The sequence below is a fragment of the Dreissena polymorpha genome, chromosome 2, assembly GCF_020536995.1.
Source record: "Dreissena polymorpha isolate Duluth1 chromosome 2, UMN_Dpol_1.0, whole genome shotgun sequence".
NCBI classification, from domain to species: domain Eukaryota; kingdom Metazoa; phylum Mollusca; class Bivalvia; order Myida; family Dreissenidae; genus Dreissena; species Dreissena polymorpha.
Window position 1 is genome coordinate 28,528,633 of NC_068356.1, and position 21,101 is coordinate 28,549,733.

Here is a 21,101-nt window from a genome sequence, read left to right on the forward strand (position 1 = left end):
TGACTGAACCATACTGACATAATTGTTCAGCTAATAGACCAAACTGTACCGGCTTTTCTGACAAAAAAACGAGTTTTCTGTCTTTACTTTATCAGCTTATCTGATAAAATATTCGTTACTGTCTTGAACAGTTTTTAATGGCAAGGATGCTATAGTAGAAGCAAATTAGATTCGAGGAAACATGAAATGGGATATAATCAATATATATGCCAAAGACGTTTACATCAGTCTAATAACGTCGCTGCTTTAGTGAAGAACGGAGTGTTGATAACGAGAATAGAACAGTACTTAATAATTAAAAGCAAAGGCTCGATCGAAATCGGACTTCCTTATTGAACATCATTTACACATACTACTAGTTGGATACTTCGCTCGGATGCCATTGTTTCGTTGTGCAAGCTATTGTAACCAATTATTGGTCGTAACGTGCCATGTAGCATTCCATACGTAGATGGTGACGTCACTGCGTTATCTGAAAGATCGTTTGTTGACACATTGGCCATGTAGATTATTAAGTCCAAGTCTTAATTGGTTATAAATTATGTCTTTGTCAAAAGTGTGCTCTAACAATGAACTAAGTAAACTTCTTATGTACCAAAATTTAAAAGGCTTTATTAAACAGCTTGTCAAAATTGCAGATTATATCAATAATAAATATCGATAATAAAAGTTATATTTGAACAAAAATGGCAACACATTAAACTTTTATAACAAGTCCAGAATGCTTTCCACCAACTTTATGCAACATATTCGTATTCATAACTATTCTGTATTTTTTTTGAAAAAAAAATATATTAGCATATTTTGTATAACATGTTTGAAAATTTTTGCTGCTACATGATATAACTTTTTGTGTGTGATCATATGCATGCATGAATATTGAATAAAAAAAAAGAATTTAAAAAATGAAATCTCGTTTGAGTATACACGACACAGTATTCGCGAGCGAGTACTATATATATATTTAATTGTATGTAAGTAAGAAAAAAGTAAGGATGTCGAAATGTGGATGACACTCGCCTAACGGATGAGTGTAAATACAGATAAGCAGAGAAACTCTTGTCAGTAAACTCGTATTTTTTTTTTATTTGTTAATGCTTTAACCATTTATATAATCGCTGTAGAGATATCGGTGGTGCCATTACGAAAATCTTGATATGTTAATTGATGGAATGTAACCTAATGTTTGCTTCTTTCGTTTCAAATTATCTTTGGGTTACAACAACAAAAACAAAACATTATGGCTTCCGGTCAGAACTTACGCAAGTTTGTGCGTTTATTTCGAGGAAATACTAGTATTTTGTAAGCAATTATCACTCTTAAATAACGTTAATTATATGCTCTATCGTATTCTATCCATGTGCATGTACTAAGGCTTTATTTTTTTTGTATTGGATAAACAGCGTTCGCTATTGCCCTTGACATTTCGTTTGCTGTTTTTGTTAATAAACTTAATTCAAGTTGGAATGGTTCATGGTTATATCGCAATGCGGCTCGGTGATTTAAAAGTCCATTTTTTTCAAATACACAATAAACTATTGCTTTCATGTGCATTTAAACCATGATAACCCAATTCCCAGGTAATTGCACCCAAACAACTTCCCGATTTTTGAAGTTTTTAAAGCCATGGCATTAAGCTACCCAAAGCCAAACGGAATTCTATATTATAAATTGAAATAGATCCCGATTGATTTTAAATGTTTTGACTAAGATTATATCTGCATGTGTTACATAATGACAATTTAATTCATTAATTCTACGGATTATTCACAGGCATACTGCAGTGCTTTCCACAGGATTTTTGTCAGGAGGTTTCGGTAAATGACAAGTTCGGTAAATTGGATTTATATAGTAAATGCCATGGAGGTTTCGGTAAATTGGTATAAATAGGGATTATCGCACCTTTAGTCGATGAGCGTGTACATTAATTGAGTTGTTTGTAGTTCTGGCTCCCATAACTTTAAATGTCGCTTTTTATGATTTTTGACTGGCGCGACTTTATAGTTATGGACCAACCCCAATAGGAAAGTCAACCAGAAATTCGCGAAAAGTTGACAGGTTACAACATAGACCGGTCCAAAACATCTTTTAAATGCAGTTATTGTCTCAAATCAACCACTTGATTGGAAAGATTGACATTTTTCACATTTAACTGATATATTCTTTCACAAAATACTATCTTAAACATTTAAAATTTATCTATTCTGCTCTTACATATTGAGAAAAACAGCGATGTGACTTTCTTGAAATGCGAATCTCCGGATATTTCACGGTCATATGACGTTATTTGTTTTTTTAGTTGCATACCATGTGCTCAAGTGTTTTCAAATTCAGAATGACATTTCCCGGTATTTTAGATTATTCTGCTTTGTTTTGTAAACAAATGGTAGTGTAAATACAAACTCAAAGTAAATATTATTTAAAACTACCTAATTCACACTGAAATCAGTCTTATAATCCACCAGACGTAAGTTGTTAATAAAAAATAATAGATTTCAGAAAACGAAAGTAATGTTTACAATTTCAGCAAAAAATGTCAAGGTCGATCCGAAAGTATCCAAATGAAAACTCGTCACGTGACAAAGTGACAATGGCATCAAAATTATGAATTTCAGACTGATGATAGTTATTTTCATCTACTGTTAGATGCATTTGAAATTTGAAAACCTTTAAATATTCCCCGATGCAGTAATTTATATTCATTCAACAATATATGTAGAAATGTATCCAAGAAAATGAGCTTTCTTTGATTTATAGCGTGACATAAATATGTTACGACTCTGGTTGACTTTCGATACGGGGTTGGCTTCAGCGTACAGGTATGTCAATACTATATAAACTGTACGCTGAAGTTTCTTTAGCTAAGTTGTTTGGCATTAATTATTTTACTGATTAAAATGTAAGGAGCTAATGTTATCAATTAAGAGATGTTTGCAAAGTGTTAATTTTAAATATCCAGGCTACATTGCTGTATATAAAGCGCACTCGGAATTTGCAATCCACAATTTTTGTAGCATATTCTGTGCTCGGCCGCTGATGGTGTATTGTAATATGAAATTCAACATTTGGCTCTTACAACGTGGCAATAGCTGGACAACATATGTATTATGTTGGCAAACTACCTCATGTATATATATATATATATATATATATATATATATATATATATATATATATTGAGAATTTGAGTGCTTTTCGGTGGTCTAAAATACTATTGCGCTTTATACATTTGTATTTATACTGAAATCATTTTAAATAAATCATGTCTTCAATATTTTACAATAATCTTACATTGAATCCGTTGTAAATCATCATTTATTATTACTATTATGTTATTTAAATAAAAGCACCATTTATTAAAAAAACTAGTATTGAGTTATTTAAATCGTAAATTTACTTTCAATAGTTACATTTTAAATTCAATCATAATTTTTTTGGTTTGGTACCTACAAGTTCTTAAAGAATTCGTTTTAAAAAGTTCAGAGGTAGCTCATTCATGCCCCTTAATTCTTTACCGTAGGCATAGCATTAATTACTCAACTCAAAATTAATCCACAGTTTGCAAATATATGCCCCTGATGTTATTGTAAGCCAATAATAGGTGTCATTAACACATCATTGTAGGTAAACCACCTCTATAAAAACCAATTTACTGAAACCTCCACGGCATTTACTATATAAATCCAATTTACCGAACTTGTCATTTACGGAAACCTCCTGCACCCTTGTCAGGCGCCCCGGGGCTGATATGGGTGGTTCGGGAGGGGTTGCCCCTCTCGACGTTGATTTTTTAAAATTTAATTTGTCAATTCACGATCTGTGGTGCGTTGTAACTCAAAGAAAAACAGCGACAAAAGACGTCATTTGGAGCGATATGACTCTTCAAGAAAATCCCCTACTCATTAAAATATATATATAATTTTTTATATTGTTTAATTGTTTTAAAACTTTCCCGCACAGATAGTAAAATCCCGACTTGATCGATCCCCCAACTACATCTGTTTCAACCCGACTCTATTACTGTATACTTACTACTTTTCAAGTTTCTATTTATTACCCGATAATCCCGTTTATTCCGTTTTTTATAAATCACTTTCTGGTAAATATTTACGATAAAAGCTCTCAATTATTTCTTTAACACAAACCTTGCCATGTTTCTATAGTATGAAAAAAATTGTGACTATTTATAGATTTGATGAAATATTGCCTCTGAACATGCGTCAATCCCCTGACGTGTTGTGTGCTCACTGGTGCTTGTTAAAACGCAAATGACGCCACGTTGTACATGCTGCATAATTTTCGCGCTCTTTTTAATTGAGAAAAAGATTCGACACAAAATAAATTTGCACTGCTAATTTTTAGCAAGAATATTTTAACGTTGCAGTAAGATTTACATTCGGAAGTGTGTTTGGATTAAAAACGCGTTAACATCGACTTACGGGGTTTCGGATTGCAAATTTAATTATTCCCATTTGAGATTTCAACAAATATTAACAGTTGCGTTATGAATTCAACGATAATTTGTTTAAACACTATTTTGGCTTTAGAGAGAAGTGACTCCTCCCTAAATTTTGAGCCTAGCTAGACCCCTGATGACATGACATCAAAGGCTTTCAAAACACTTCAAGGTCAAACAACATCCAAAGATCAATAGTTTAAAAGTCCTAAAACCAAAACTGCTCATGAAGTTTAACAAATGCAATAAAAAATGATTAAATTCCATTACATGTAATACTCCAAAATTGAAAAACGTTTTGTATTGCTGTTGTTGCAGACTATAAATTACAACTAAAACACACATACAAGTTAAACTAGATTACAACATAACATATGTATTAAGCTTAAATGTCAGACAGGTTAGCTTTGTTGGCGGAGCGTTGCTATTAAAATATGTTCAAATATTGTTTAATTCCTGCTACTTTCTTACAGTGATAAGCACACATTGAGTCCTATCCGAGCTCTGTACCAGAATGGCACATGCATGTCATGTCGATGCCTCTCGTCTGCTACAAGGAGGACAGGCGACATCCAGCGGCAATTATTACCTAGTCAGTCAAGGGTCTCACTTCAAAATGGTATGCCTAAGTGTAGTGACACTTTACTGATGTTTATTGTCATAGTACAAATTATACCTACAGGATATGTTTTGTAATATCATTTTTTGTATCTTTGCCTATGGTTTAACAGTAACTGTGTATATGTATGAATATATGATATATTGTAAATAATTTATGTAATATGTTTAACATCAACTTAAAACAATGTTATCCTGTATTTTATTCTACAGTGAGGACCATGTTTATACAGACACAAGACACACCAAATCCCAACTGTTTGAAGTTTATTCCTGGTGTTACTGTCTTGGACTCGGGCACTAAAGACTTTCCCAATGGACAGTCAGCATTTTGCTCTCCGCTTGCCAAGTTTGTTGAATTGTCTTTAGTAACTATACTTTCTTTAAATAAAAGTTATAACAAATTGTTGTATACCCGGTAATTTGAAAATATATTTTTCTTTTTCAAATGTATTTACTGTAAACATGCTATTTATTATATGTTAAAAACTTGCTTTCTTTACAAGGTGAATAAAAAGCATAAATAAACTTAAGAGATGAACATGTAAAGAATATACATGTACATAATATTATGTAGTAAACATGTCCTTATGAAATCTAAATCAGTACAATAAACATATGTTGATGATACAATCTAAATCATATAAAATGTACACGTATGAATTGTAGAAACCTGTTTCGTATAGAAGGTGTAAAGGCAGTGTTTTTTGGTCACGATTTCGTCACTATCACTAAGGTTTGAATCATTTGCTCTTCAAATTTAGATTTCACGTTAAGCTTTTCAGCTTGGATTTTTTTAAACAAAAAAATATAACATAGATTTTCAATGATGCACAAATCAATATCTGCTGTTTTAATTGTTTGTGTATATCTATGATTTTACTTCGTAAAATACCTTAAAAAACAACGTTGTCATTAGTTTCAATTTGATAATTTCTTTAAGTCATGTTTGACAGTTAACTTGTGTCAGCCTATATCCCTGTAATTTAATTGACTTAAAAAGTCATAATTTATTTCGAGTAATACAGTCATTTATGTTTTGATTTCTCATAACTGCAGAAAGATGACGATATGGACTGGTCGGTGATCAAACCAGATGTGTTTGCCACCATCATGGACTTCTTTGCCACAGGCCTTCCAGTGCTTAATGAAGCCCAGCAGCCAGCTGACACTGGTAAGGCTTTGATTTAAGCCCATATTTGAGCAGCATTATAGGAAAACTGGGTGTAATTCATGTGTCTAAAGTGTCATTCAAGAGACAACAATTTATCCTTCATCCTTCAAGGTCAAATAAACAAAAAATCCAAGGGAAGTAACAAGCTTTAAAGGAAGATAATTTCTATTTATGATTTTGCAGGTACAGATCATTTTTACAAGGGAAGTAGTACTTTTTTAAAGGCAAATAATAACAAAAATAAATCAATGTGGCGCAGAAGGGGGCATTGTGTTTCTGACAAACACATCTCTTGTTTAAAATGTTTTTAGTGTATTGTAGTTTTAAGCTCACCTAAGCACAATGTGCTTATGGTGAGCTTTTGTGATCGCCTTTTGTCCATCGTGCGCTGTGCATTTGCCTTGTAAACACTGTAGAGGCAACATTTATTGTCCGATATTGGTTGAAAAAAGGCCACAAGGGGGTAGAGTATTTTTCCTTATATGGTTTTATATGGCTATTGTAAAACCTTGTTAACACTCTAGAGGCCACATTTATTTTCCATTCTTCATGAAACTTTGTCAGAAGATTTGTCTTAACGATATCTTGGACAAGTTAGAAAATGGTTGAAAAACATTGCCGCCAAGGGGCGGGGCATTTTCCCTTATATGGCTAGAGTAAATACTTGGCAACAGTCTAAAATTAACATTTTTAGTCCAATCTTCATGAAACTTGGTCAGAACATTTTCTAACACTATCTTGGATGAGTTAAAAAATGGTTCTGGTGTGTTGAAAAACATGGCCGCCAGTGGGCTGTTCAGTTTTCCTTATATGGCTTTAGTAAAACCTTGTTAGCACTCTTGATTTACATTTATTTTTTCACTCTTCATGAAGTTGGTCAGAATATTTTTTTTAATTACATCTTGGGCTGCAGAGAACAGGTCAGTCCCTTTGTATCTCAGGTGAGATCAAGTGATCTTATCACCAAAACTTAAGATAATAAATTATTATTTTTTTTAATACAGGTGTCCAAGAATTTGGAAAAAAAATTAATAAAGCTATTAAATAATTTAGAAACAATCTGAAAATATAGCATCTACAATTGGATATGCTTTTGAAATGTGTGTTTGGTCAATGTTTCAATAAATAATGTCATGTGCTTGTAAAATACCAAGTGATATAGTATAAATTCCTTTTACATGTGTTTCACTCAAAGCTTTAAGGTGAAGCCATTGTCTATTACAGGTATAAATAGTTATTTACCAGATAACGTTAATGAAGTGGTCTGTTGCCTCCTGGCATCTGTCAGTGTTTATTAACTTTATCCGATAAAAAATGATCTAAGTGTCAACAGATAAGCACAGCATGGCAAAATTCTGATATATAGCATAAACAAATTGCAGAAAACAAAACAACTGTTTGAAAATTTAGAGTTCTTATAAATGGACAAAACTGGTATGTCCGAAAATTAAGATTCATGAAAATAGCTATTTTTGCAAACATTTAGAGTGTCTGGAAATGTACAGTAAAAATTGTTAACATGACTTGAAGATTAAAAAAATGTATATTTGACTTCTCTTCATGATACATTTTAAAAAGTAAATGATTATGTAATGATTAGCTATGTATAAAAATACTGATCTTATTTAAATTGCTAACAAATAATCGTACAGTTTGTAATTCTAAGCCTTCGTTTTGTTTCAAAACATGGTCAAGTTTATATTTACTTTTAAACACTCACGGGTATCATCTTCTTTTAACTAATTTCTTTGAGATATAATATTACAAATAACTGCATGATTGTCATATGTGACTAAATTGAGTAAGTAAATGTCAAAGTTGTAACTTGTAAGGTGACCGTTAATGACTCATGTCTCCGTGGTTGCAGCCCCTGATAGTGAAGATGATGAGACAGTGGTGATGATAAAGGAGCTCCTTGACACTCGGATACGGCCCACAGTGCAGGAGGATGGTGGAGATATCGTGTTTATGGTACATACTGACTGGCTTTATGCACCGTTAGCAATGTTTAGTCTTGATTTCATGAAGGGGCAAATGTCTGTAATCCCACCATTACCTCAAAGGTTAATGTTTCACTTAGAGGTTAAAAGTTTTGATATGGCCACTACAAGCATGTTTTTTTAGCCCACCTGATTGCTCAGGTGAGCTTTTGTGACCGGTCTTTGTCCGTCGTACGTCTGTCCGTCCGTTAACATTTGTTGGTAAACACTCTAGAGGCCACATTTATTGTCTGATCTTCATGAAACTTGGTTAGAAGCTTCGTCCCAATAAAATCTCGGTCGAGTTAAAAACTGGCTCGTGCCGGGTCAAAAACTAGGTCACTAGGTAAAAAAACACAAAAAACTTGTAAACGCTGTAGAAGTCACATTTCATGCCCAATCTTCATGTAACTTAGTCAAAATGTTTGTCTAAATGATATGTTGGTTGAGTTCGAAAGTGGTTCCGGCCTATTGAAAAACATGGCCGCCTTGGCGGGGCAGTTTTCCTTATTTGGCTATAGAGAAACCTTGTAAACACTCTGGAAGACACAATTTTTGCCCAATCATCATGAAAGTTGGTCAAAACATTGGTTTTATTGATTTCTCGGAAGAGTTCGAAAATGGTCCAGATAGGTGAAAAAACATGGCCGCAAGGGGGCGGGGCATTTTTCTCTATATGTATATAGTGAAAACACGTCAACACTAGAAGTCACATTTTTGGCCCAATTTTCATGAAATTTTGTCAGAACTTTTGTTTCCTAGATACGTGAGTTAAGTTTGAAAATGGTTCTGGTCTGTTGAAAAACATGGTTGCCAGGGGGAGGGGGCAGTTTTCCTTATATTTATATAGTAACAAGAAATATCTTTAAAAAAGATGTACGGCGTTGATTGTGGCTGGAGTTTATGAAAGTTAAAGAGTTCATTGAATGAGATTAAGGATAGCGAATGTCTTTTTCTGTGCAGTTTTTAGCTGCATCACACGCAGTACGGGATGTTATGCGGAGTTTTTGCGGCTTATTTTACATTATTACATATTGCTGTTTTAGTGGTTTGTCGGGCATTGCTATTTGATTCGATTATTAACAGTATCGAAAATCATCTCGCTCATGCTTAATACATTAGTCAATATGATGGAATAATTATTGTTAAATTAATTAAAAATAATAATTATCATGGTATTGTTGAAAACACATTAAGAATCTATTAGTGACATACCATAATTATATCGCTGGATATCTTCATTTAACATCTTTCTGGTCTAAAGAAAATTCCATTTCACCTAGTTCATGCTATAGCGTCTTTATTATATAATGATTATTTTACTCGCCGCGAACTTCGGTCAGCACATAAGGTAGTCGTGAAGATGCAGCGATGACCAGTATCTGACCCTGATACCTCGCGGGTTAAAATGCAATGCATTTAAGTGAGGCCTCGCTTCCACTGCTCTTTATACTTTTACATGCTTACATGTTGACAAGAATATGGAAGTTAGTACTAAATATGAGAACATAGCCTTTAAAGTACAAACGTTCTCGCACTGGAACTCCTCTGAAAATAAAAGGTGCACGCACAAACTGTATTGATGTCAAGATTGAGTGTAAAACTGTTCTATCTATTAAGCCTTTTTATTAGAGATAAAATTGTTTCATGCTGAACAAGCAGTAAAACAGTGTTACAAAGACGCAGACATGTTTCCAATGTTCTGGTCGTATGCTCAAATCAGCCTATGGGATAAATGAAGTCTATTCATTCTTACCTAGCCGCGGGAAATTTTATTTGAATTTTATTGGACAGTTACAAAGGTCAGGTGAGGTGAAAAGCTGGCTTAATACAGCTACGCCAAAAAGGCTTGCAAACAATCATGAATTAAGGTCATGTAACATGCGAGACAACTCTTCTAAATATTGCATTTAAGTTTACAGTAGTTACTCTCCTTTGATTATTAATGTTTTCATAATAATACAGTGAAGTTGTGTTTCATTTATGTGTTAATTGTTATTCGAGGTTGGATGTTTTTATGCCCCCTTTCGAAGAAAAGAGGGCATTTAGTGATCAGACTGTCCCTCTGTCCGTCCGTCCGTCTTTCCGTCACACTTTGCATTTAGGTTTCCAAAAATGCTCATAATGTTCCTTGAGATATAACCTTCATATTTGGTATGCATGTGTATATGGACAAGGCCTTTCCATACGCACAATGTTTTTTTCCCCTGTGACCTTGATCTTGAACTTACGGTCCGCATTGAGGTTTCAAAATCTGCATTTAGGTTTTGAAAAATGTTCATAACTTCTATGTCCCTTGAGATATAACCTTCATATTTGGTATGCATGTGTATATGGACAAGGCCTTTCCATACGCACACAATTTTTTACCCCTGTGACCTTGACGTTGAACTTAGGGTCCGCGTTTAGGTTTTGAAATCTGTGTTTAGGTTTTGAAAAATGCTCATAACTTCTATGTCCCTTGAGATATAACCTTCATATTTGGTATGCATGTGTATATGGACAAGGCCTTTCCATACGCACACATTTTTTTAGCCCTGTGACCTTGACCTTAAACTTAGGGCCGCGTTTAGGTTTCGAAATCTGCGTTTAGGTTTCTAAAAATGCTCATAACTTCTATGTCCCTTGAGATATAACCTTCATATTTGGTATGCATGTGTATATGGACAAGGCCTTTCCATACGCACAAAAAAAATTACCCCTGTGACCTTTACCTTGAAGTTAGGGGCGGCGTTTAGGTTTCGAAATCTGTGTTTAGGTTTCAAAAATGCTCATAACTTATATGTCCCTTGAGATATAACCTTCATATTTGGTGAAACTCTCCAGAAGTCACATTTTTTTGCCCAATTTTCATGAAATTTGGTTAGAACATTTGTTTCCTTGATACGCGAGTTGAGTTGGAAAATGGTTCCGGTCAGTTGAATAACATGGCTGCCAGGGGGGGGGGGGGGGGCAGTTTTCTTATATTTATATAGTAAAAAAAAAAGCTTGTGAACACTCTAGAAGTCACATTTTTTGCCCAATCATGAAACTTGGTGAATAGATTTGTTTTATATATATCTCAGATGAGTTTGCAAATGGCCCCGATGGGTCAATAAACATGGCTGCCAGGGGGGTGGGGCAGTTTTCCTTATGTGACTATATAGAGAGAAACCTTGTGATCGAACACTATAGAAGTCGCATTTTTTGCCTTATCATCGTGAAACTTAGTCAATAGATTGGTTTTATTGATTTCTTGGACAAGTTGGAAAATGGCTCCGATCGGTGAAACACACTTTTTAGCTCATCTGATTGCTCAGGTGAGGTTTTAGGATTGGTCTTTGTCCGCTGTCGGTCTGTCCTCATTTGGTTTGTTAACACTCTAGCATTCACATTTCTCAAGCATTCTTTATCAAAGTTGCTGAAAGATCTCAGTCAAGTTTGATGTTGAGCAAAATCACATAATAAATGCCATAATTATTGCACTTAGATTGTCCAAATTTTCATTTTATTATACAAAATCCTTGTAAGCCAAGTTTGATGTTTGGTAAGGGGGGTCAACTCAAAATATAGGTCACCATTTCAAATCTTACAAAAACAAAAACACTCCCTACGCCAGAGTTTTGGTTCAATAATGATGAAACTTGACTAGGATGTTTGTCTGGTCAATATCTAGGTCATGTTTGACATTAGGTAAAGATTGAATGAACCGACTCCTCTCAGGTGAGCGAACTAGGGCCATTTTGGCCCTCTTGTTTTTACATAAGCAGAGCTTAGAGGCAGACGTTTAATGTAGGGACAACCTACCCTTGTGACACATGTCATGTTTTCACTTTTTGCATTTACCTTTGTATATAAAAGTATTTTTTACACCCACCAATGGGAGAGGGATATAGAATTGGTGTTGGCTGTCAGTCTGTCTGACCGTCTGTTACAAGCTAGTTTCACAGAAACTATATTAGATAGCAACATGAATCATCATGGGTGTATAGATATCATAATCAATTAGGAGTGGTGCCATGCACAAGAAAAATAATCCTACACTTTCTTAAATAAAATCTATTGTAAGAGTTATTGCCATTTTGAGTTTTTTGTATGATGTAACTTTTAAGGGATATATACATAAAAAATCATGGGTGTATAGATATCAATTAGAAGAATTGCAATTTTTGGATTATACCGTAAATTAAGAGATTGCACCCATCCATTAACAAAACATTATTTGGTGGTGGATATCAATTCCATGAATTTGCTTGTAACTATTATTTCCTCTGCCTGTGATGGTTTCCAGGGCTACGAGGACGGCGTGGTGAAGCTGAAGATGCAGGGGTCCTGTACGGGCTGCCCCAGCTCCACGGTGACCCTGAAGAATGGCATACAGAACATGCTGCAGTTCTACGTACCAGAGATCACAGAGGTCATACAGGTGGGTACCAGAGATCACAGAGGTCATACAGGTGGGTACCAGAGATCACAGAGGTCATACAGGTGGGTACCAGAGATCACAGAGGTCATACAGGTGGGTACCAGAGATCACAGAGGTCATACAGGTGGGTACCAGAGATCACAGAGGTCATACAGGTGGGTACCAGAGATCACAGAGGTCATACAGGTGGGTACCAGAGATCACAGTGGTCATACAGGTGGGTACCAGAGATCACAGAGGTCATACAGGTGGGTACCAGAGATCACAGAGGTCATACAGGTGGGTACCAGAGATCACAGAGGTCATACAGGTGGGTACCAGAGATCACAGAGGTCATACAGGTGGGTACCAGAGATCACAGAGGTCATACAGGTGGGTACCAGAGATCACAGCGGTCATACAGGTGGGTACCAGAGATCACAGAGGTCATACAGGTGGGTACCAGAGATCACAGAGGTCATACAGGTGGGTACCAGAGATCACAGAGGTCATACAGGTGGGTACCAGAGATCACAGTGGTCATACAGGTGGGTACCAGAGATCACAGAGGTCATACAGGTGGGTACCAGAGATCACAGTGGTCATACAGGTGGGTACCAGAGATCACAGTGGTCATACAGGTGGGTACCAGAGATCACAGAGGTCATACAGGTGGGTACCAGAGATCACAGAGGTCATACAGGTGGGTACCAGAGATCACAGAGGTCATACAGGTGGGTACCAGAGATCACAGAGGTCATGCAGGTGGGTACCAGAGATCACAGAGGTCATACAGGTGGGTACCAGAGATCACAGAGGTCATACAGGTGGGTACCAGAGATCACAGAGGTCATACAGGTGGGTACCAGAGATCACAGTGGTCATACAGGTGGGTACCAGAGATCACAGAGGTCATACAGGTGGGAACCAGAGTCCCAGAGGTCATACAGGTGGGAACCAGAGATCCCAGAGGTCATACAGGTGGGTACCAGAGATCACAGAGGTCATACAGGTGGGTACCAGAGATCACAGAGGTCATACAGGTGGGTACCAGAGATAACAGAGGTCATACAGGTGGGTACCAGAGATCACAGAGGTCATACAGGTGGGTACCAGAGATCACAGAGGTCATACAGGTGGGTACCAGAGATCACAGAGGTCATACAGGTGGGTACCAGAGATCACAGAGGTCATACAGGTGGGTACCAGAGATCACAGTGGTCATACAGGTGGGTACCAGAGATCACAGAGGTCATACAGGTGGGTACCAGAGATCACAGAGGTCATACAGGTGGGTACCAGAGATCACAGAGGTCATACAGGTGGGTACCAGAGATCACAGAGGTCATACAGGTGGGTACCAGAGATCACAGAGGTCATACAGGTGGGTACCAGAGATCACAGAGGTCATACAGGTGGGTACCAGAGATCACAGTGGTCATACAGGTGGGTACCAGAGATCACAGTGGTCATACAGGTGGGTACCAGAGATCACAGAGGTCATACAGGTGGGTACCAGAGATCACAGAGGTCATACAGGTGGGTACCAGAGATCACAGAGGTCATGCAGGTGGGTACCAGAGATCACAGAGGTCATACAGGTGGGTACCAGAGATCACAGAGGTCATACAGGTGGGTACCAGAGATCACAGAGGTCATACAGGTGGGTACCAGAGATCACAGTGGTCATACAGGTGGGTACCAGAGATCACAGAGGTCATACAGGTGGGAACCAGAGTCCCAGAGGTCATACAGGTGGGAACCAGAGATCCCAGAGGTCATACAGGTGGGTACCAGAGATCACAGAGGTCATACAGGTGGGTACCAGAGATCACAGAGGTCATACAGGTGGGAACCAGAGATCACAGAGGTCATACAGGTACGTTCCAGAGATAACAGAGGTCATACAGGTACGTACCAGAGATCACAGAGGTAATACAGGTGGGTACCAGAGATCACAGAGGTCATACAGGTGGGTACCAGAGATCACAGAGGTCATACAGGTGGGTACCAGAGATCACAGAGGTCATACAGGTGGGGCCTCTTCTGCAAAGATTGTCCTGTTGTTTAATTGGCTGAAAAATAACCCTGACATCATATTCTTCCATTGATATACTGGTACTAAGCATCAAAGAAAATGTCTATCAATTTAGTCATGTGCTTTTATGTGGATTGACAGACATAGTTTCTTTGTAAAGATCCACTCCTTTTGAACAAAGGTTATGGGACAGTAAACAAACAACGTTTGTTTGAATTGTACTTAATCTCATTCTACCTCAAGATAACTGTGAAATACAATCTTGATATTAAGTTTAGTTAAGTTAAAACTTATTTAATTTAGCTTGATTGCATTTCAAGGTACAGCTAAATGAAACACTATTGTGTCAGTTTCCTAGGTAGAACAAGTACTTGGTTATCTTTAGTTAGATCTTGAGAATGCTACCTCTGTGGGGACCAAAGCCATTACCTCCTGGTGGCTGGGCGGACACCATGTCCACTAAGCAGTGCAACCATATTTGTTTGTTCTTATACATGTAACAGAAGTTTTTCTAAAATGCATTTCACAAGTTATCACATACTGTATGACTACTGTTAACCCTTTTCCACTTAAAAGCAATGTGAAAATGGCTATGTGCAAACAGCATAAAACCAGAACAGCCTGCGAGTAACTCACTGTCTGTTCAGGTTTTATGCTGTTTGCTGCTCATCAGTATCAAATGGTCATATAAATGAAGCATTTAAACTTTAATTTAGTAATAAAGGTCTTTAATTAAATATAACTTCTATGGGACTACAAATGGGTCAAAATACATATCAAAATACATATCAAAATACATATCAAAATACATATCAAAATACATATCTAAGTGGTAAGGGTTAATGTATCACTCCAGTTTATGTTGTGTTGCCTGTTGACCAGGTGGAAGATGAAGCGGATGCAGTGACTCAGACTGAGTTTGAGAAACTGGAAAAGAAATTGGGTGAGAAAACAGGGACCAGCTCAACGTAATGTTTGTCAGTATAAATGGTACTTACCTTGTTTTAGCTCTGCATATCTTGTTTTTATGCCATATAGATTTGCTCTTGAACGACTGTCCATCCCACATTCTCTCTTTCCTTCCTTCTGTCCATCTCAGTTTTGTGTTGCGCAACAATCACAAAGTATTGATGCTAGATAGATAAAACTTTGCAAGCAAATCATCTACAATGTGAACTTTTGCAGCTCCATATTTTGGTTCAGTTATTTCAACACAACCAAAATAATCACCCCTTTTTTTAAGAAAAAGATTACATTTTTATCTTATGTTGCATAACTTAAAAACTAATGCTGCTTAGTGCTTAAACTTTTTTAACATATTAAAGCCACACAACTTATTTGGCAAAGTAAATTTAAGTATAAATAAGAAACTGTTTTATCTATGCCAATTAGAATGTATCTGGTGGTTACAAGGTAAAAATCCGTCTTTTTTGCGCTTTAAAACTTAAAAATAATCGCGTTTGGCGTAATGGATGAATATATCTAGGAATCCTTCTTTCGGTTTTAAAAGCGGTACCATTTGAAAAATAATAAATTACTCTCTAACTAGGCTTTAGATTTAATTTTATCGATGCCAATTAGAACATATCTGGTGGTTACAAGGTAGAAATCCGTTTTTTTTGGGCTTTAAAACTGAAAAATAATTGCGTTTTTCGAAATGGACGTATACGTATAGAAATCCTTTTTAAGGTTTTAAAATTAAAAAAAAATTACTTGCTAACTAGGCTATAGATTTAATGACAATTTTGCACACTTCCAAATCGCATCTATATGTATTGATTAACATGTATTTCATTTTAAGGTGTGTGGCTTTAAACAACGTGTATACTAGCGCACCTCTGTAAGTTGGTGTGTGATAACCTCTTTGTTATATAAAGATTTGGTTCTTGACACCATTTAACGGTTATGGGGACTGCTTATTCATCTCTGTCAAAGCTGTTATTGCTGATAAGCATCCCATATCCACCTGTACCGAACCTTACTTTGAGTATGACCTTATTAAGACTTGTCCTTCAAATGGGCTTTTTAAATGTTAAATGAATTGCACTATTTTGTTAAGAAACTACACTGTTTTCTAAAACTCTTTGATACTTTGACATTTTTTTGTGCAGAAGACCATCCCCAATCTACTCATGTTATCCTTGTTTTGACCTCTACCTTCACCAAATATGAACATATTTCAAACTATCAGTCCGTAATCAAGCACTATCGAGGACATTTTTGTTTATCTGTTAATCATGCAAATATGATTGTTGTAACCATTATGAATCCTTTAGTAGCCTCGTTTTTAGTTTGACTTTTATATATGAAATATATATAGTAGAGCTATCCTACTCACCCCTGCGTCGGCGTTCACGTTCCTGTGTGCATTGGAATGTTAAAGTTTGCGTACCACCTCAAATATTTCCTATGTCCCTTGACATTTGCTTTTATATTTTGCATACTTCTTCACCAACATGACCCCAACGTATAAACAAGAGCAGACAACTGTATCAAGCATTTTGTAAGAATTATGGCCCTTTTTTCACTTAGAATATGCATATTATTGATAAATCTATGTTAAAGTTTGTGTACCACCTCATATATTTTCTATGTCCTTTGACATACCGGGGTATTGCTTTCATATTTTGCATACTTCTTAACCAACATGATCCCAATCTATAAACAAGAACAGACAACTTTATCAAGCATTTTGACTGAATTATGGCCCGTTTTATACTTAGAAAATTGAACATTTGGTTAAGTTTTGTGTTTTGGTCCATTTTACTCCTAAAGTATCATAGCTATTGCTTTTTATACTTGGAAAACTCGCTAACTAATGTAAGGGGACTGTACAGGGCAAGTTGCATAACTCTGGTTGGCTTTTTAATGGAATTATGGCACTTTTTTGTCTTAGTAACTTTGAATATTTTGTAAAATTTTGTGTTTAGATCCACTTTACTTCTAAAGTATCAAGGCTATTGCTTTCAAACTTCAAATACTTTCTTATTATCATGAGGGTACTGTACCTGGCAAGTTGAATTTGACCTTGACCTTTGAATGACCTTGATTCTCAAGGTCGAATTAATAAATTTTGCTTAAATTGCCATAACTTCTGTATTTATCATCACATTTGATTCATACCCCCCTCTCCATGATGGCTTACGTTATACTGTCAAGCACTTGAATAGTCGAGCGCACTGTCCTCTGACAGCTCTTATTAAGTATTTCTTCTTTTCAACAATATCTTTTTCATGGAAGACTTCTAACTTCTAATTATTTTGTAATGTATATTTGAATATTTGAAAGGTGTTTTTTCTGTACTTACAAATATATATTAAATACTACTATTCAAAAATACTGTTACAGACTGAGTGGGTGTCAGAGTGTCTGCATGCTGTGCTGAAGAAGTTAATTTACTTACAGTTACAAACTTGTTTTCAAACCAAACTGGACAGATTGTAAAACGCTTTCACTGTGATAGAAGAGGATGCTTTACATATGGTTGAAACACAGTTTTGATGATCATTGTTTATTGCAGTGATGAATATTGTTGTGTACATACTTTTTGAAATAAATAAGCTGTTGAATGGTAGGTGTGTTCATGTAATTATATGCCTATTGATTCTGCAATGAGAAATATGAAGATGCTAGAAGAGTTGCAGGCAGATCTATATTTAATATCTTATTATTTATGCGCTTTATGGTATTCTCTGAGCATAGGATTTACATTATTTGTTGCTTATTTGATATTTACCTGATTTTTATTTGACACTGTTTGCTATTTGTGTAGTAATTTTTAAGTAAATGTTACATTTTGTTACCTGAATAAATTTGTCTAATTAGAGATTGTTGTCTCAAATCGTACAGGATTTGAATTTAAACGTAAACGGTTGTTATCATGAGTATATAAGTTATTCTTTTATTATAATTCGGTTTTCTTAAATAAGTTGAATGTAAACAGATAGTAGTGAATTATTACCGGTATCTGAAAACATCTACAAAGTAGCCGTAAACGCAGATGGTATATATTCACGGTTCCGCTGGGATTTAAACCGATGATATGACAGCAGTTAACTCGAACGTTAAATATCAGGGGACAAGCGTTCTTGTGCTTGAAATATAGTCACCACTAATTGCACTAGTAGTATACTGAATGTCCGACTGTGACATCAAAACCTTACAACAAAGCTTTTTGAATTAGAAAACTCATGAAAGACCACAAAAAGACCACACAATACAACACGTCTACTTAATGTAATAATTAGGGTAACTGACATTTTGTGAATTGTTCAGGAATGCACATTTTTCGACATTTTCTCAAATACAGTAAGAGCACTTACGTTATTTTTTGCATTCAAAATATTTCAGTGTTGAAATTATGGTAACTGCTCCTTTGTTAATTGTCCCCTACTGGTGAAACCGGAGGGGACTTATGGTTTGTGCTCTGTGTGGCCGTCAGTATGTCAGTCGGTCAGTCTGTCACACTTTTCTTGATCCTGCGATAACTTTAAAGGTTCTTCATATTTTTTCATGAAACATGGATAGATGGCAATATGGAGATTATGCACGTCATTTCATTTTGTTCCTACGTCAAAATTCTGGTTGCTATGGCAACAAATATAAAAAAATATAAAAACAATTCTTACAATGGTGGAGTTTAATCGGTAGGGGACCATATTGCTTGACAATAGTCTTGTTTTTTATTGTTTTAAAAAATACATATTAATTTGGAGTTTTGTTTCGTTTTTCAAGTATAATTATAATACTTATCAGAAAATTTGAATACGAAAAAATATTTATTATTTTAATAAAACTGTTTTTTGCTTCTCGTGAAAATTTAACAAAATGTCAGTTACGCTACTTTTTACATTCAGAAAATGACATGTGTTCATAATATAAATTAAAAACATTATTTTTACCAAAAAATTTGACTTCATATTCTAACAGTTGATGTATGTCACATTTATAAACAGAAAAATGGAAAAAGGTAAAAATGTATAAAAAATGTCAGTAACATGACTTATTACATTAAGTAGACGAACAGTATTTGTGTACTGTGGAAGTAATTGGCCTGGGGTTTTATGTTTATTTCTGGAGTTTGAGAAATTAACGGGTGTCCCTGCACTGGCAAGAATGAAATTAATCAAAGATGATAAACCTGTGTAATATTTTAATATATCTTCCGTATTTTCTTTCAAGGAAGATCAGATACTTCTCATCGTACATGGGATTGCAACAAAACAATATTTTAGCTGTAGCAAAGTATTTCTGTTTATCAACCATAACGCAGACTGCATATTAAGCCTGTATATAACTTGTCCACTCATTATATGTATATAAACTATTATAAAGTTACTTAGTACCCTTATTACAAAGCATGTTCAGCTCCATAACGAGGCATTTTGGGTGAACACGGGTTAGCGAACCAGAGTCATGGTGTCTCATTTTTTCATACCGCTATATATCGAAACAGTAAGGATTTCTATTACGCAGAATATCGATAAAACTTACAGAGTTCGCATCTTATAATTTCTTTTGCATATAGAGAATATTGCATGAAAAAGCAGTGCATTTTTGAAGTTACTTCCTTTTGTTGTTTTCTTTTTTTTAGCTCACCTGAGCACAACGTGCTCATGGTGAGCTTTTGTGATCGCCTTTTGTCCAGCGTGCGTCGTGCGTCGTCAACATTTTGCCTTGTGAACACTCTAGAGGCCACATTTTTTTGTCGGATCTTCATGAAATTTGGTCAAAACATTTTTCCCATGGATACCTTGACTGAGTTCGAAACTGGGTCATGCTGCGTCAGAAACTAGGTCACTAGGGCAAAAAAAAGAAAAACCTTGTGAACACTGTAGAAGTCACATTTGATGCCCAATATTCATGTTACTTTGTCAAAATGTTTGTCTAAATGATATGTTGGTTGAGTTTAAAAATGGTTTCGGTTCGTTGAATAACATGGCCGCCAGGGGGCGGGGCAGTATTCCTTATATGGCTAAAGAGAAACCTTGTGAACACTCTAGAAGTCACAATTTTTGCCCAATCAACATGAAACTTGGTCAAAACATTGGTTTCATTCATATCTCGGACGAGTTCGAAAATCGTCCAGATCGGTGAAAAAACATGGCTGCCAGGGGGCGGGGCAGTTTTCTATATATGTATGTAGTGAAAACATGTGAACACTCTAGGAGTCACATTTGTTGCCCAATCTTCATGAAATTTAGTCAGAACATTTATTTCCTGGATACGACAGTTGAGTTCGAAAATAGTTTGGATTGGTAAAAAAAACATGGCCGCGGGGGGGGGGGGGGGTGGGGCTTTTTCCTTATAATTATATTGTAAAAAAGCTTGTGAACTTTATAAGTAGGTAGATTTAATGAAGGGGATGTGGAATGTTCAATAACAACAGCTTTTTCTCCTATTTTAAGCGTCAAATTACCTTTTTAAATGGAATATCTTGAAAACTAATATAA

General features: G+C 35.7%; 1 protein-coding gene across 6 annotated transcripts; it reads left to right on the forward strand.

The window, feature by feature from the left end:
• The first annotated feature begins 1,175 nt into the window (after nucleotides 1-1,175).
• Nucleotides 1,176-18,473, forward strand: LOC127866381 (NFU1 iron-sulfur cluster scaffold homolog, mitochondrial-like). Of its 6 annotated transcripts, none has more exons than XR_008042977.1 (9): nucleotides 1,176-1,302; nucleotides 4,930-5,075; nucleotides 5,288-5,423; nucleotides 5,744-5,810; nucleotides 6,134-6,248; nucleotides 8,116-8,219; nucleotides 12,498-12,663; nucleotides 15,532-15,639; nucleotides 17,998-18,473. XR_008042977.1 is itself a non-coding variant. In XM_052406861.1 (9 exons), the coding sequence occupies exons 1-8, from the start codon at nucleotides 1,241-1,243 to the stop codon at nucleotides 15,619-15,621; spliced, it is 855 nt and encodes a 284-aa protein (XP_052262821.1). In that variant the 5' UTR covers nucleotides 1,176-1,240; the 3' UTR covers nucleotides 15,622-15,639; nucleotides 17,998-18,473. The 6 variants fall into 6 exon arrangements, 3 of the variants coding, with proteins under 3 accessions (XP_052262821.1, XP_052262822.1, XP_052262823.1); XR_008042978.1 differs by having other exon boundaries at nucleotides 15,532-15,626; XR_008042976.1 differs by having other exon boundaries at nucleotides 15,532-15,592.
• Nucleotides 18,474-21,101: the final 2,628 nt, after the last annotated feature.